This window comes from Paroedura picta, chromosome 17, assembly GCF_049243985.1.
Source record: "Paroedura picta isolate Pp20150507F chromosome 17, Ppicta_v3.0, whole genome shotgun sequence".
NCBI classification, from domain to species: Eukaryota; Metazoa; Chordata; class Lepidosauria; order Squamata; family Gekkonidae; genus Paroedura; species Paroedura picta.
Genome location: NC_135385.1, coordinates 4648205 through 4662740, shown reverse-complemented (window position 1 = coordinate 4662740; position 14536 = coordinate 4648205). Strand labels below are relative to the sequence as shown.

The following is a 14536-nucleotide window of genomic DNA, read 5'->3' as shown; positions in this document are numbered from 1 at the left end:
GAACTAAATCTTTTCAGAAATGCAGCGGCAAGCCTAACGAAGCTGCGTAAAGCGGTCGTGTCGCTCATTAACGCTCCTTTGGGTGGTTGTTGTGCAGATCCTGTTGGAGGAAAACAACAGAATATGTGATTTGGGACGATGGCTCATCATTCAAAAGCAGGTGCCCAGCCCGGGAGCCATTTCAAATACTCTTTAAGTATTTGAAAGGTTGTCACTTGGAGGAGGGCAGGATGCTGTTTCTGTTGGCTGCAGAGGAGAGGACACGCAGTAATGGGTTTAAACTTCAAGTACAACGATATAGGCTAGATATCAGGAAAAAGTTTTTCACAGTCAGAGTAGTTCAGCAGTGGAATAGGCTGCCTAAGGAGGTGGTGTGCTCCCCCTCACTGGCAGTCTTCAAGCAAAGGTTGGATACACACTTTTCTTGGATGCTTTAGGATGCTTAGGGCTGATCCTGCATTGAGCAGGGGGTTGGACTAGATGGCCTCTAGGGCCCCTTCCCACTCTATGATTCTGTGACTAGATGGCCTGTATGGCCCCTTCCAACTCTATGATTCTATGACTGGATGGCCTGTATGGCCCCTTCCAACTCAATGATTCTATGACTAGATGGCCTGTGTGGCCCCTTCCAACTCTATGATTGTATGACTAGATGGCCTGTATGGCCCCTTCCAACTCTATGATTCTATAACTAGATGGCCTGTGTGGCCCCTTCCAACTCTATGATTCTATGACTAGATGGCCTGTATGGTCCCTTCCAACTCTATGATTCTATGATTCTATGATTTTGTTTTAACGCCTCCCCTCCCCCCCTTCTTGTCTACGCAGCAAACCGCCCGGCCGACCTTCTTTGCCCGCAAATTCGAAGCTGTGGTGAACCAAGAGATCATAGGCCAACTGGACTACTTCTTGTACGGCAACTATCCTCCGGGCACGCCGGGCCTCCGGTCCTACTGGGAGAACGCCTACGACGAGCCCGACGGCCCCCACAGCCTCAGCGACATTGCGCTGACCATGTACCATTCGTTCGCCCGCTTGGGCCTGAGGAGAGCGGAGGCGTCTTTCCACACGGACGGCGACAACGGCTGCCGGTAGGTTCCGGAAGGCCTTTCCAGTCCGCTGGGGGGTCAAGAAAGGACAAATGAAGGTCAGGCTGGGCGTGGTTGGTCCCTTGGCTGCCGTAGTTGTGTCTACAAGAAGAACGTGGACGATCCCCAAAACACAACAAGAGAAAAAAAGAATCTGTCCAATGGCGTAATCCAATAATATTCAAAATATAAGCGTCTCTGTTACCTCTTCATTATAATTTCCACCTGGACTCAGACATTATTGGATTACGCCATTGGAAAGATTCTTTTTTTTCCCCCTCTCTTGTTATAATTGTCTCTACAGCAGAGGGGAGGTGTCTGATTTTTACATGCAAGTGGGTTATGCCAGTGGTGGAGACAGCTGGATCTATATGGGCATGGATCCATCTAGCGTGGGATCATCTGGTCTGATTCTCAAGCCAAGAGGGCTGTTTCCCAACTTGCGGAGCATGAGATGCCAGGGATGGCGCCTGGACCCTTCTGCATGCTCAGAGCACTTTGTGCCACAGGCCCATCCCTCCTCCTCCGTTTTTTCTCCTCACGCGGCCTCATTTCTGGCACATAACTACTTAATGATTCCAGCGGTGATTCAGGTAGGCAATCCATTCTTTAGAAAAAAAACATAATGAAGCTCAGCATGCATGCCGATTTAATTTTTTAAAACATGGTTTTAACATTTATTTTTATAATAAGACACTTCTCACGCATAGAACAGGCAAAACAAGCAGGAGGCGTATGGAAGAGCATAATAAAGATAGATGAGGAAGGAGCATGACGGCATGGACACTGGCCAATCTGAACTGTGCACCTGCTGTGCAACCAGTTTCACCCTCCTCTCTTCTGTCAGCAAAGCTGGTCTTTTGTGAGGAGGCGGGGCTTATGCCCCCTTCCCCCTTGTCAGTGGACTTCCCAAACAACCTGGCTATTATTCTGTGCAGGTCCCTGTACCCAGGAATCAACCTTCCCAAAGGGGTGAAGGGAACGTGTCAGAGAGCTGCCCTCCTTATGCCATCAGATCAATGGATCCAGTTCCTTGTCTGTTCCCAGTAAGGAGTGGGCTTCCCGTGGGCAGCTACCCATTTTCTTTTTAATGTCTGTGAGTGGCCGCAGTTTGTCCTATGTCCACAGCCTTGATCTCTTTCTCCTCCTGATCCTCTTCCCCTTTCCCAGCTCTTTTCATTCCTCGCACGAAAGAGGCCAGCAGCCCTGTGTGAAATCGGCTAATAATACAATCACCACCTTCATTCATTCCTCAGGGCTGCCGGCATTGCAGCCGAGGGGAGGGATTGCACATCTGATGGCATTTGGAGGCAATACTGCAAGCGCCTGCAGCCCCAGGTCCCCGTCTGAACTCATTGGGGCACCCTGGGGGCTGTTCTTGGAGAGGGTTTGCCAAGTCAGGGGCACCCCCTGCAGGCTGTTCCCCCCCCCCCCCTCACTCCATTTGACATAGGCTCCCTTTTAAATCTTTATTTCCACCTCTGGGTGCTTTTAAAAATATCATTTAAACTAGCTGCTGCCAAGAGACTGTTTCTCTTTACGTTTTTGGGAACCCTGACAAGATTTGCTACGGAGAGTGCCTAGAAGATGGACTTCCAATAAAAGGTACACTGTTTAACTTGTGCCAGTTGCTCAGCAGAGTCGGTTTGCATCCTTTGCGTTCTGAGTTGGGTTTCTCATCCTTTGGAAATTGCAGTTCTGCACAGGGCAGGTACTTTTCTCTTTAGGCCCAAACTAATGTGTGAAATGCATCCTCGGGTCCTGTTTCTGCACTTTCTTCGGATTGCCACTTTGGGGTCGGGAGGCAAATTTCCTCCAGGCCTGACTGGCCAAGGATTCTGTTTTTTGGTGGTGGTGTTGTTTGAAGGAGGCATCATCTGGGTTTGGAACTGGAGTCACTGCGGGTGAGCAGGAAGTTGTGGATTTCCTGCATTTTGCAGGGGGTTGGACTAGATGACGCTGAGCCACGTCTCTCAGATGAAAGCCACGTCTCCTGGACAGATGAAAGCAAGACTTGAACCTTAGCAAGCCATCCCTTCCTGCGCAAAAGTAGATTACGGCCCCTCGTTTTGTGCTGCCATGTTCTTCAGACCAGCAGGTTGCGCCCCTTTGTGGTCAAGTGGGACAGCCACTGCTACGATAGCATTGAGGAGAGCCAGTTGTTTGGCAGCTGGAAGAAATCCCACTCGTATGCAACAAACCCTATCAATGTGTGCTGTTAATCCGTCTGTTCCCTGCATGTTCATGTGTTTCAGGTACTACCCAATGGGCCACCCGATCTCCATCCACCTCTACTTCCTGGCTGATCATTTTCAGGGCTTCCTCGTCAGGCATCATGCTACCAACCTGGCTGCCAGCAAACTGGAGATTTTAGAAACGTGGGTGATGCCCAAGAAGGTCTTTAAGGTTGCCAGCCCTCCAAGTGATTTTGGTAGGCTACAGTACTCGGAGGTAAGTCTTGCTAAGTTTTCAACAGGTTGCCAATGGATACCTGTGAGGATCCTCAGTTACCCTGGACTTGAAGCAAAATATTTATTTTATTGATCAAGCAAGTACAGTCAGCCAGGCATTGCCGAAACTGGGGCAAATAGTATGGGATACAACGTATAACTCCGGACCCCACAAACTCCCCCCCCCCCCGTGGGAACCCAGGAAAAGCAGGAGGACTTCAAATAGTCTCAAGAACCAGCTAGGGAGAGCCCAAGGTTGCATTCCGGAGAGGGATGGAGATAGATGGGGCAGAAGTGAAGGGGGGCAAGGAATGCAGGAAGGAGCATCAGGGTAATAAATGAACACCGGGGCAACAAAACATGGCCAACAGGTCGGCTCAGCTTCAGACCCTACATAGCTAGCTACCTAAATAAGCAATGTAAAATCATGGCAGAAACTACAGGGTTCTGACAATGCACACCTATCGTAGACCTCATTTCCTGATGTCTCAGTGACATAGTGAGCCTGCATCTGTGCTTGGAGCATCTCAGACCACAGATGGAAACAGTCACGCTGTGATCTTCTTTTGTTGAAAAAGTCGCCTCTATGAAGGAAATCAAGAGCCTCTTGTGGCGCAGAGTGGTAAGGCAGCCGTCTGAAAGCTTTGCCCATGAGGCTGGGAGTTCAATCCCAGCAGCCGGCTCAAGGTTGACTCAGCCTTCCATCCTTCCGAGGTCGGTCAAATGAGGACCCAGCTTGCTGCTGGGGGGTAAACGGTAATGACTGGGGAAGGCCCTGGCAAACCACCCCGTATTGAGTCTGCCATGAAAACGCTGGAGGGCGTCACCCCAAGGGTCAGACATGACTCGGTGCTTGCACAGGGGATACCTTTACCTTTACCTATGAAGGAAATCACAGTGTCATTGAGAAGGCTAGGTTTAGATATACTGCCTTTTTGTTTAGTAGTCCTTGAACACTAACAAAAAAAACCTAACTCTAGCATAAGCTACTGTGAGTCACGTCAACAGAGGCATGGTGCGTACAGCCATAGGAGATGCAATAGCATAATATATAATACATAATCCTGATTTATTAATGCAAATTTAACGTCTAATGAAGGACAAAACAGTGTAACGAAACGATATGTCGAGGAATACGAAGTTTAATTCAGAATTCGTGTTTGAACTTCATCTGAGTAAAAAATTGAGGATTCCAAATCCAGTTAATAAGAGAAGTCCTAAATAATTCCTGCCGTGACCCAACCCTTTATCCGAATACTGACACAAGAAGTCTTAAAATGTCGGCCAATTTGAATTTTAACTGGTATTTCAAAAAGAGAAAGAAAAGCTTCCCAAGTAGATTCTGAAAGAGGGAGCTTTGTCTATTAACCAGAAGAAAGGAGGAGAAAACTCAAGAAGAGTGAACATTAAGAGCAATTGAAAGTCAGTGACATGGTCAGGGACAGAGAGCTCCTGGGCCCCGGTATCCTGCACTGTGTGGGGGATTGGACTAGATTAGGGGTAGTCAACCTGTGGCCCTCCAGATGTTCATGAACTACAATTCCCATGAGCCCTGGCGGGAGCTCATGGAAATTCTAGTTCATGAACATCTGGAGGACCACAGGTTGACTACCCCTGGAGATGACCTGCTCTGTTATTCTAGGATCCTAAGCATCCAGAATTCTGGACAGAGGTACTAGTTTCCTGGAAGTTATTGATCAGGGGTAGTCAAACTGCGGCCCTCCAGATGTCCATGGACTACAATTCCCAGGAGCCCCTGCCAGCGAATTTTTGTTGAGCTCATTTGAAAGGGGTGGTTTCTGTTCTTTATTACTTTTTTATTGTTCTAAAGTTTTATTGATTTAGTTACACAGTCTTAGGCCAGAACACAGAATCGCAAAAGATAAAAACAAAATGGAACAGTTTATGGGTGTATGAAGATAAAGCGGAAAGATACCATTGTGAGAAATGAACAGAGAAGACATTAAAAGTTTAATCTGTTCTCAAGTCGATGATGTTCCTATTGCCGATATTCAAACCACCTTGGGTGCTTACAAATCTAGAAATGATAAATAAATGAACCCAGGCTCTTAAAACAGGGCAGGAAGAGGCAAATCTATTATTTAAGCAAGTCCCCTCCCTATATTGCTGGGTCTCGCTGCATTGCTGGGGAAGGCCTTAGCTGTGACAGCTTTGAGAGGTTTTTGAGAGGCCAAGCCTTTCTTCTTCGGAAGAAACTGTCACAGCAATTTGAAAGCCGCCTACCGCTGTGCTGTGGCTTTTTCGTTTTTAACAAGAGGCAAAAGTCTCCCGCGCTTTAAAATTCTCAAATACAGAGAGATGGCAAGAATCTACCTGGCAGCCGATCTTTTAGCAGCAATTTAGAAGCAGTCGGAAAGCAGCAATTTTGAAAAGTTTCCCAGGCCCCCCCCCCGCCCCAGCTTTCCCCGGAATAGCTATAAAGGCTCGGATGTGGAACGCGCCAGCCAAAGGCCACGTTTCAGGCCAAAACCTGGCATCCGGATCGGCCCCAGACTCCAGGGGGTTGCACCTTGCCACGTTGGCTCTGGGCCTGCTCTCCGTCCGCCTGGAATTGCAGGGGGAGGAGGATAAACTGGAATTACACCCCCTGGGCTCCAGGACCCATTGGATGTACAGCTGGGTGGAGGGAGGGATGTCCTTGTGCATGTTTTCTCGGACCAGAGTAACGATTCCAGTCGGTGAGGCAGAGAGACCAGAGACTCAGGCAAGGAGGGGGGTGAGCATTAGTCAGGCTAGATCTAGAAATCTGCTGCTCTTTACCCCTCTTCCGAGGCCAGTGAGAGAAAAACGGGGGGGAAGGGGATGTAAACAGGCCAGCATGATTTCCAGCTGATGTCATTACGTCAGGGTGATATTCTAGGATCCCCCCAAACATCTGGGACTGACCTTGCTCTGGAGCCATGCCTATCTCACCCGGCCTTAGGGTTGCCAGCTCCCCCGCCTCCGGCCAGTGGTGGAGAATAGGGGGGTTAGGTTGCCAGATCTAAGTTGGGAAACCCCTGGAGGGAAGAGAGGGACCTCAGCAGGGTATAAGTCCACAGGAGCCACCCTTCAAAGCCTCCGTGTTATCCAGGGGGGCTGATCTCTGTAGCCTGGAGATGAACGGTAATTCCGGGGGATCCCCAGGTCTCACCTGGACCTCACACAGTCCTGAACCACCCCAACCCCATCAGAGGCTCAGCACCACAAGCAGGTGTGGCACCCCTGAGAACTGACGTGGCCTGGCAGTCCCCTAAAATCACCCGTCTCCCCCAGTCTGCGGAAGGGGAACGTTCAGCCTGGAGAAAAGGAGGTTGAGAGGAGACATGATAGCCCTCTTTAAGTATTTGAAAGGTGGTCACTTGGAGGAGGGCAGGATGCTGTTTCTGTTGGCTGCAGAGGAGAGGACACGCAGTAATGGGTTTGAACTGCAAGTACAACGATATAGGCTAGATATCAGGAAAAAAAATTTCACAGTCAGAGTAGTTCAGCAGTGGAATAGGCTGCCTAAGGAGGTGGTGAGCTCCCCCTCACTGGCAGTCTTCAAGCAAAGGTTGGAGACACACTTTTCTTGGATGCTTTAGGATGCTTTGGGCTGATCCTGCGTTGAGCAGGGGGTTGGACTAGATGGCCTGCATGGCCCCTTCCAACTCTATGATTCTATGATTCTATGATCCTGCGTTGAGCAGGGGGTTGGACTAGATGGCCTGTATGGCCCCTTCCAACTCTATGATTCTGTGATTCTATTTCCCTTCTGATGGGCACGGCCACCAGGGTTGTGTGCTTTGGTTCAGATCGGCCGCCTCAAAAGTTTGCTTCTGGTCTTGTTAGCAGCTGCAATTCATCACGGAGGACAAAATGAGCCCGGTCGGCAGGCAATTAGCGTCGACCGTGTGGACCTAATGTTCCTGCTTGCGGTGAGCAATGAGACACAAACTAGCAATCAAGGCATAATTTATCTTAGGCAAATTTTAAATGGGAATGCAGGCATGGTTTCGGAATCGGAAACATTAGAGGAGGGTTGAAGCAGGGAGGGGCAGGAAGGAAGCTCTTTTGGACTTCCTGCCATGCTTTTTAGGCTCGTGGGTGTAGCCTAGAGCAGGGGTAGTCAACCTGTGGTCCTCCAGATGCCCATGGACTACAATTCCCATGAGCCCCTGCCAGCGTTCGCTGGCAGGGGCTCATGGGGATTGTAGTCCATGGGCATCTGGAGGACCACAGGTTGACTACCCCTGGCATAGAGGGATGTACAGATTTCTTAGCTCTGTTTCGTTTTGCAGTTCTAAATGTTTCCTCTACGCTGTGTTCCGTTCCTCTTGACTTCCAGTTTAATGAGGGGGAAATTAGGCTGTTTTTACCTGCAGGCGTGATGCAGATATAATCAGGACAGATGCCGGATTTTTGCGCACAGGCCAAAATACGGCAGTCTTTTTTTAAAAGCAAAATCTCCACACACAAAAAAAAAAAATCTGGATTTTCATGCATGGTGTATTGAATTCCGGTGTTCACAAAATATTTCCATGTTCCAGGGTATGTTGTTTTTGATTTCAGATTCTGACATTCGCCTTGCTTAAATCCAGATCACTCATGACTGAAATACCGGAGTGGGGGGGGGGGCGGGGACAGTGGTGTCAATTAAATCTTTGTGGTTAATTACAACTCAGTTGTTGAAGACAATAAAAGAAGACCTACCATATTGCTTAGAATCATAGAGTTGGAAGGGGCCTCCAGGGTCATCTAGTCCAACCCCCTGCACTATGCAGGACTGAAAGTGACCCCAATTTCATGGCTAAATGATCCCCCCCACCAAAAATCTCCAAATCCAGCCTGGCCTTGCTGGCAAAACGTGTTTTATGAGAGAGAACCTGCTCTGGTTAGGATGGCAGCTTCTGGAGGAAGCTGCAGCAGGAGGGAGGAAGTTACATCCATGGCGAAGAGATTTGTCTTAATCCTTCGGGTAGGATGGGGATGAGGTTTGTGCCACACAGCTTTGGCCCTTGGGTTTGAGCGAGAGCCTCCTTAATTGACACTGTCAGGCAAAAATTGGGATGGAGCACATACCCCTGAGTTTGGGATTTCCTGGCACTTCAGATTTAATGAGATATTCATCATTGTCTGGCTATAGATTTCTTAAACGGTAACATTCATTCTTCCAGTACAGCAAAGGAAGAAATCTGAAACACTTGTATTCAGCTGTCGTTGCTGCCGTATGAGAAATCTGAGATTGTTGACAAGAGTTTTTTGTAACACAAACAGGAATCTTATGGAAACTTTAAAAATGGACCCATTTTCCGTCTGGGGTAAACTAAACCCTGCTTCCCACGTCGTGTGAGACTGGTGTGTGTGTGTGTCTGTGTGTGTGTGTGTGTGTGTTTGGGGAGTGGAGATTGTAAGTGAGGCCACAAAAAACGGTGTGTTTGCTGACATTCACCTTTCTCACAGAAACGCAAGGCAGATTACAATACAGTAAAAACCACAAACACAATTATAAAGGTGTATAATAGAAGCTATCTTGAAAATGACCACAGAAGGCCATCTAGTGTGGCTTAGGCTCAAAGCAGGATCAGCCTGAAGCATCCAGGATACGTCTCTGTCCAGCTCTTGCTTAAAGACTGCCAGTGAGGTGGAGCTCACCATCTCCTTTGGCAGCTGATTCCACTCCTGAACTGCTGTGGGGGAAAAAATCCCCCTGATATCTAACCGGTATCGTTGTACATGTAGTTTAAACCCATCACTACAGGTCTTATTCTCTGCTGCCAACAGGAACCTTTCCCTGCCCTCCTCCAAGGGACAAGCTTTCAAATACTTCAAGAGAGCCACCATGTCCCCTCTCAGCTTCCTCTGCTCCAGGCTGAACATTCCCAAGTCCCTCAGCCTTGCCTCAGAGGGCTTGGTCCCCTGGCCCTGGATCATTCTTGTTGTTCGTCTCTGCACCTCCTTTCATTCTGTCCATCCACATCTTTTTGGATGTGAGGCCTCCAGAACTGACCACAGTTGTAGTGTCGGTACGACAGTGCGATAACATTTATTGTATGTAGCCAGAGGCCGTTACAAAACACAAAACAATATGGCACAAATATAAATAAATGAAACAAAAGCACACACATAATAATAAACATACTCTTTAAGTATTTGAAAGGTTGTCACTTGGAGGAGGGCAGGATGCTGTTTCCGTTGGCTGCAGAGGAGAGGACATGCAGTAATGGGTTTAAACGTCAAGTACAACGATATAGGCTACATATCAGGAAAATAATTTTCACAGTCAGAGTAGTTCAGCAGTGGAATAGGCTGCCTAAGGAGGTGGTGAGCTCCCCCTCACTGGCAGTCTTCAAGCAAAGGTTGGAGACACACTTTTCTTAGATGCTTTAGGATGCTTAGGGCTGATCCTGCGTTGAGCAGGGGGTTGGACTAGATGGCCTCTATGGCCCCTTCCAACTTTATGATTATGTGATTCTATGATTCTATTTCTCCAATATTGTGTACATAAAATTGTAAACTACTAAGTTACAATAAAAGGGATAAATTGACTACAATTGGTGGGACTTGCTGGCGTCTCTGTCCATGCTGTTCCTCAGGCCCAGATTCTTAGCCCAAACATTTTCACGCAAGGATTCCCCGTGGATCTTAGCTGAGGTCTGATTGGCATCCTGGCGGTTGCTCAGATCCGGGAATGGTGGATTTGCATTCACACCAGCCCTGAAAGAACCTCTGCGTTCTGCTTTTGCAGCCTTAACTGCTGCAATACATTTCAAAATAATGATCTTTCTCTCTACGGTAGCTGCTGTAATATAATTAAAGATATGGAAAGCAGCTAGGGCATGTCTAATAAAGATAATACTTTAAATGCATTGTTTAATAACCACATATTCAGAAACTCGCGTTTCTGGGCAAGGAGACGGCATTATTTCATGGTTGCATACTGATGCTGGCTTTTCTCCTTTCGCAAAAATAAGCAAGAAAGCAAACCTCCTTCTCTCCAGTGAATGCCGGCAAATTGTTAAACACAAACATCGGTCGGTGCTAATTACTAACAGGAAGTTTACGGAATCTGGATTTTAGCAGGCTGTATTTGACTAATTCTGTAGGCTGCAGGGCAAAGGGTGTCATTGTTATTCTTTAGAAGAAGAGTTGGTTCTTATATGCTGCTTTTCTCTACAGAAAGGAGACTCAAAGCGGCTTATAATCACCTTCCCTTTCCTCTCCCCACAACAGACACCCTGTGAGGGAGGTGGGGCTGAGAGAGCCCCGAGATTACTGAAGAAGAAGAGTTGGTTCTTATATGCTGCTTTTCTCTACAGAAAGGAGACTCAAAGCGGCTTATAATCACCTTCCCATTCCTCTCCCCACAACAGACACCCTGTGAGGGAGGGGAAGCTGAGAGAGCCCTGATATTACTGAAGAAGAAGAAGAGTTGGTTCTTAAATGCTGCTTTTCTCTACCCGAAGGAGTCTCAAAGTGGCTTACAGTCACCTTCCCTTTCCTCTCCCCACAACAGACACCCTGTGGGGTGGGTGAGGCTGAGAGAGCCCTGATATTCCTGCTTGGTCAGAGCAGCTTTATCAGTGCTGTGGTGAGCCCAAGGTCACCCAGCTGGTTGCACGTGGGGGAGCGGGGAATCAAACCCGGCACTCACCAACATTTCAAGGCACCTTTCAAAAGCACACACATAATAATAAAATCAGCATATAAAACCATATAATTGGATAAAGCCAGCACAACTAGAAGATCACCGTGGGATCAAAACAGTATTTGACGAAACCAGGCTGCTCGATACGTTCCCTACACAATTACAACCAGGTTTCACATACTGGAAATTCCGCACTAGACCACAGGAACAAATGTGCCGTGGAGCTGCCTGTGAAGACGGCTGGGTGTATCTAGGTTCTGAAAATCCACAGAACTGGAGATTTCGTGGGCTGGTGGGAAGGGCCTGTTCAGTTGCTGCACCATAGGATGTGGAACTCTCTTTTTGGCAGCTAGGATAGACTGTGCCTCTGGTCTGTATGCCACAGGGTCTCACCTGGGTCTCGGGGACAGGGCCTGCAGCTCACCTTGGCCAGGAAGGTGCATGAGTAGTGATACCACTGAGGTTGCCATGGCTCCACCATTTGTGGGAAGCATTACAGATTTCTGGGAGAGGACCTCTGCTATGTAGTCTCTCCCATTCTGAGGGCTAATGGGGCAGATGGGCCTCTAGCGCACCACACTGAAGTGGTCTAGGACAGGTATGACATTCAAGGACGACGCTACAAGGTCCAGGGCATCACCCGATATTCCCTGCTCTCCTGGTGCAAAGAAATGTCTTTAATATTATTGCTACAAATCTTCTGTTTAAAGCTGAAGATATGTTTGATCTTGAAGGCTTTTGAAGGAACCAGATTCTGGTTGATCTGTACCAATATTATTGTTATACTAGAAATAAAGCCCATTGTAACGGATACAACTGTCATAAAGTCCAGAGTGGGTGTGGCATGTCTGAGGCGCGTCCTGATTGGGCTCTGCCTCGGACAGGCCACGCCCAGTCTCCACTCACCCCTCAGGCTGTTATTTTAACAGCAAAGCACTGTTAAAGATTATGTTTTCACCTGTTAGTTGCCTTGGCTAGAAATGTGGCAAGCAGACTGCGTAAAATGAAGTGAAATAAATAAAGATGGACACTCAAGGTTACAGTGATCAAATAGAAGGATTACAAAAGAGCATGTAAATTGGTTTCCTGCTGCTTATGCCCTGCTACGTCATCTCATGCATCCTTCTTAGGGTCTTTTACCTCTTTCAGATTGGAACTGAATGGGATGCCAAAGAGAGGATCTTTCGAAACTTCGGTGGGCTTATTGGGCCCATGGACGAACCTGTCGGCATGCAGAAATGGGGGAAAGGGCCAAATGTCACCGTCACCATCATCTGGGTGGACCCCATCAACGTCATCGCTGCTACCTATGACATTCTCATAGAATCCAGTGCTGAGTTTACTCACTACAAGCCACCTTTGAATCTGCCGCTCCGGGCTGGAGTCTGGACTGTTAAAATCCTGCACCATTGGGTACCTGTCGCTGAAACCAAATTCTTGGTGTCTCCTGTCACATTTTCCAACAAGCAACCGATCAGACAAGGTATGTTTCTTAGCTCTTAATGCTGAGAACAGGGAGCATTTCTGACTACAGAGTTGAAAATGCAGGCAAACTCTGTAATGGAATCAGTGTGGTTATAGAGGTTCAAGGTCTGAGAAGATCTGGGTTTAGATCTGGGGGACCATAGTCCACCCAATCTCTCTCTCTCTCTCTCTCTCTCTCTCTCTCTCTCTCTCTCTCTCTCTCCCTCCCTCCCTCCCTCCGTCCCTCCCTCTCCCCCTCCCTCCCTCCGTCCCTCCCTCTTTCTCTCTCTCTCCCTCCTTCCCTCTCTCCCTCCCTCTCTCTCTCTCCCTCCCTCCCCCCTCTCTCTCTCCCTCTCTCCCTCCCTCTTTCTCCCTCCCTCTCTCTCTCCCTCCCTCTCTCTCTCTCTCTCTCTGCCCATCTTCATCATCGTATAACTCCCAACTCCTACACATCCTGAACCCAAAACCCCCTCCCTGGACAGGTTCTGTTTGTTAAGTTCTATGGCATTACTAATTGTTATGCTAACCCTAATGCTGGCAGCGATTGAGGGCAAAAGAAGAAGGGGGCGACAGAGAATGAGGTGGCTGGATGGAGTCACTGAAGCAGTTGGTGCAAACTTAAATGGACTCCGGGGAATGGTAGAATACAGGAAGGCCTGGAGGATCATTGTCCAGGGGGTCGCGATGGGTCGGACACAACTTCGCACCTAACTTTTTGTGCATTTTTATGCTGTATTCAGGCTTTCTCAACCAGGGTCTCCTGAAACCCTGTGGTTCCTTGATTTGTTAAACATCTATTGGGTGATTTGTTAAACATTTATGACCATATATGGTAATGTGAACCCACCCCTCTCAAAATGGCCAATGACGGGGGTGGAGAGGGGATCCAGGTGGGCGTGTCCACAGCTCTGCTTCCCAACCCTATTCCGCACATTCACGCCACTTCTGGGGTTTCTCGAAGCCTGAAGAATGTTTCAGGGGTTTCTCAGTGTTGAGAAAGGCGACTGTATTTCGTGGCCCTTCAGGGCTGCCGAAGAAATCCTTCTAGATTCAAAGAGCCGTATGATGTGCTTCGCCTTTGTCAAAGAAAAAGAGCCAGCGTGGGCTAAAAAAGGGAGGCGTTCCTCGTGGGCTTATTCCGCAGTACTCTTCAGGTGGTGTTTCAGGGACCCTGTCCAAAGGTGGTAGAAGTCTTGGCCCATTCAGGCCGAGGGCAGTGGGCTGCAGGAGATGCCATGGCCCTTTACAGGCAACTGCTTTAGGATGCGTAGGGCTGATCCTGCGTTGAGCAGGGGGTTGGACTAGATGGCCTGTATGGCCCCTTCCAACTCTATGATTCTATGACTAGATGGCCTGCATGGCCCCTTCCAACTCTATGATTCTATGACTAGATGGCCTGTATGGCCCCTTCCAACTCTAGGATTCTATGACTAGATGGCCTGCATGGCCCCTTCCAACTCTATGATTCTATGACTAGATGGCCTGCATGGCCCCTTCCAACTCTATGATTCTATGACTAGATGGCCTGTATGGCCCCTTCCAACTCTATGATTCTATGACTAGATGGCCTGTGTGGCCCCTTCCAACTCTATGATTCTATGACTAGATGGCCTGTGTGGCCCCTTCCAACTCTATGATTCTATGACTAGATGGCCTGTATGGCCCCTTCCAACTCTATGATTCTATGACTAGATGGCCTGTGTGGCCCCTTCCAACTCTATGATTCTATGACTAGATGGCCTGTATGGCCCCTTCCAACTCTATGATTCTATGACTAGATGGCCTGTGTGGCCCCTTCCAACTCTATGATTCTATGACTAGATGGCCTGCATGGCCCCTTCCAACTCTATGATTCTATGACTAGATGGCCTGTATGGCCCCTTCCAACTCTATGATTCTATGACTAG

General features: G+C 48.3%; 1 protein-coding gene across 1 annotated transcript in view; it reads left to right on the top strand.

The window, feature by feature from the left end:
* XYLT1 (xylosyltransferase 1) overlaps window positions 1-14536 on the top strand; it is a gene marked incomplete at its 5' end in the record, with an annotated part of 88939 nt that overhangs the window by 58921 nt on the left and 15482 nt on the right. The window contains 3 exons of the mRNA XM_077317091.1: window positions 829-1091; window positions 3344-3539; window positions 12315-12648. Coding sequence (XP_077173206.1) covers window positions 829-1091; window positions 3344-3539; window positions 12315-12648 — 793 coding nt within the window. The remainder of the gene's footprint in view (window positions 1-828; window positions 1092-3343; window positions 3540-12314; window positions 12649-14536) is intronic.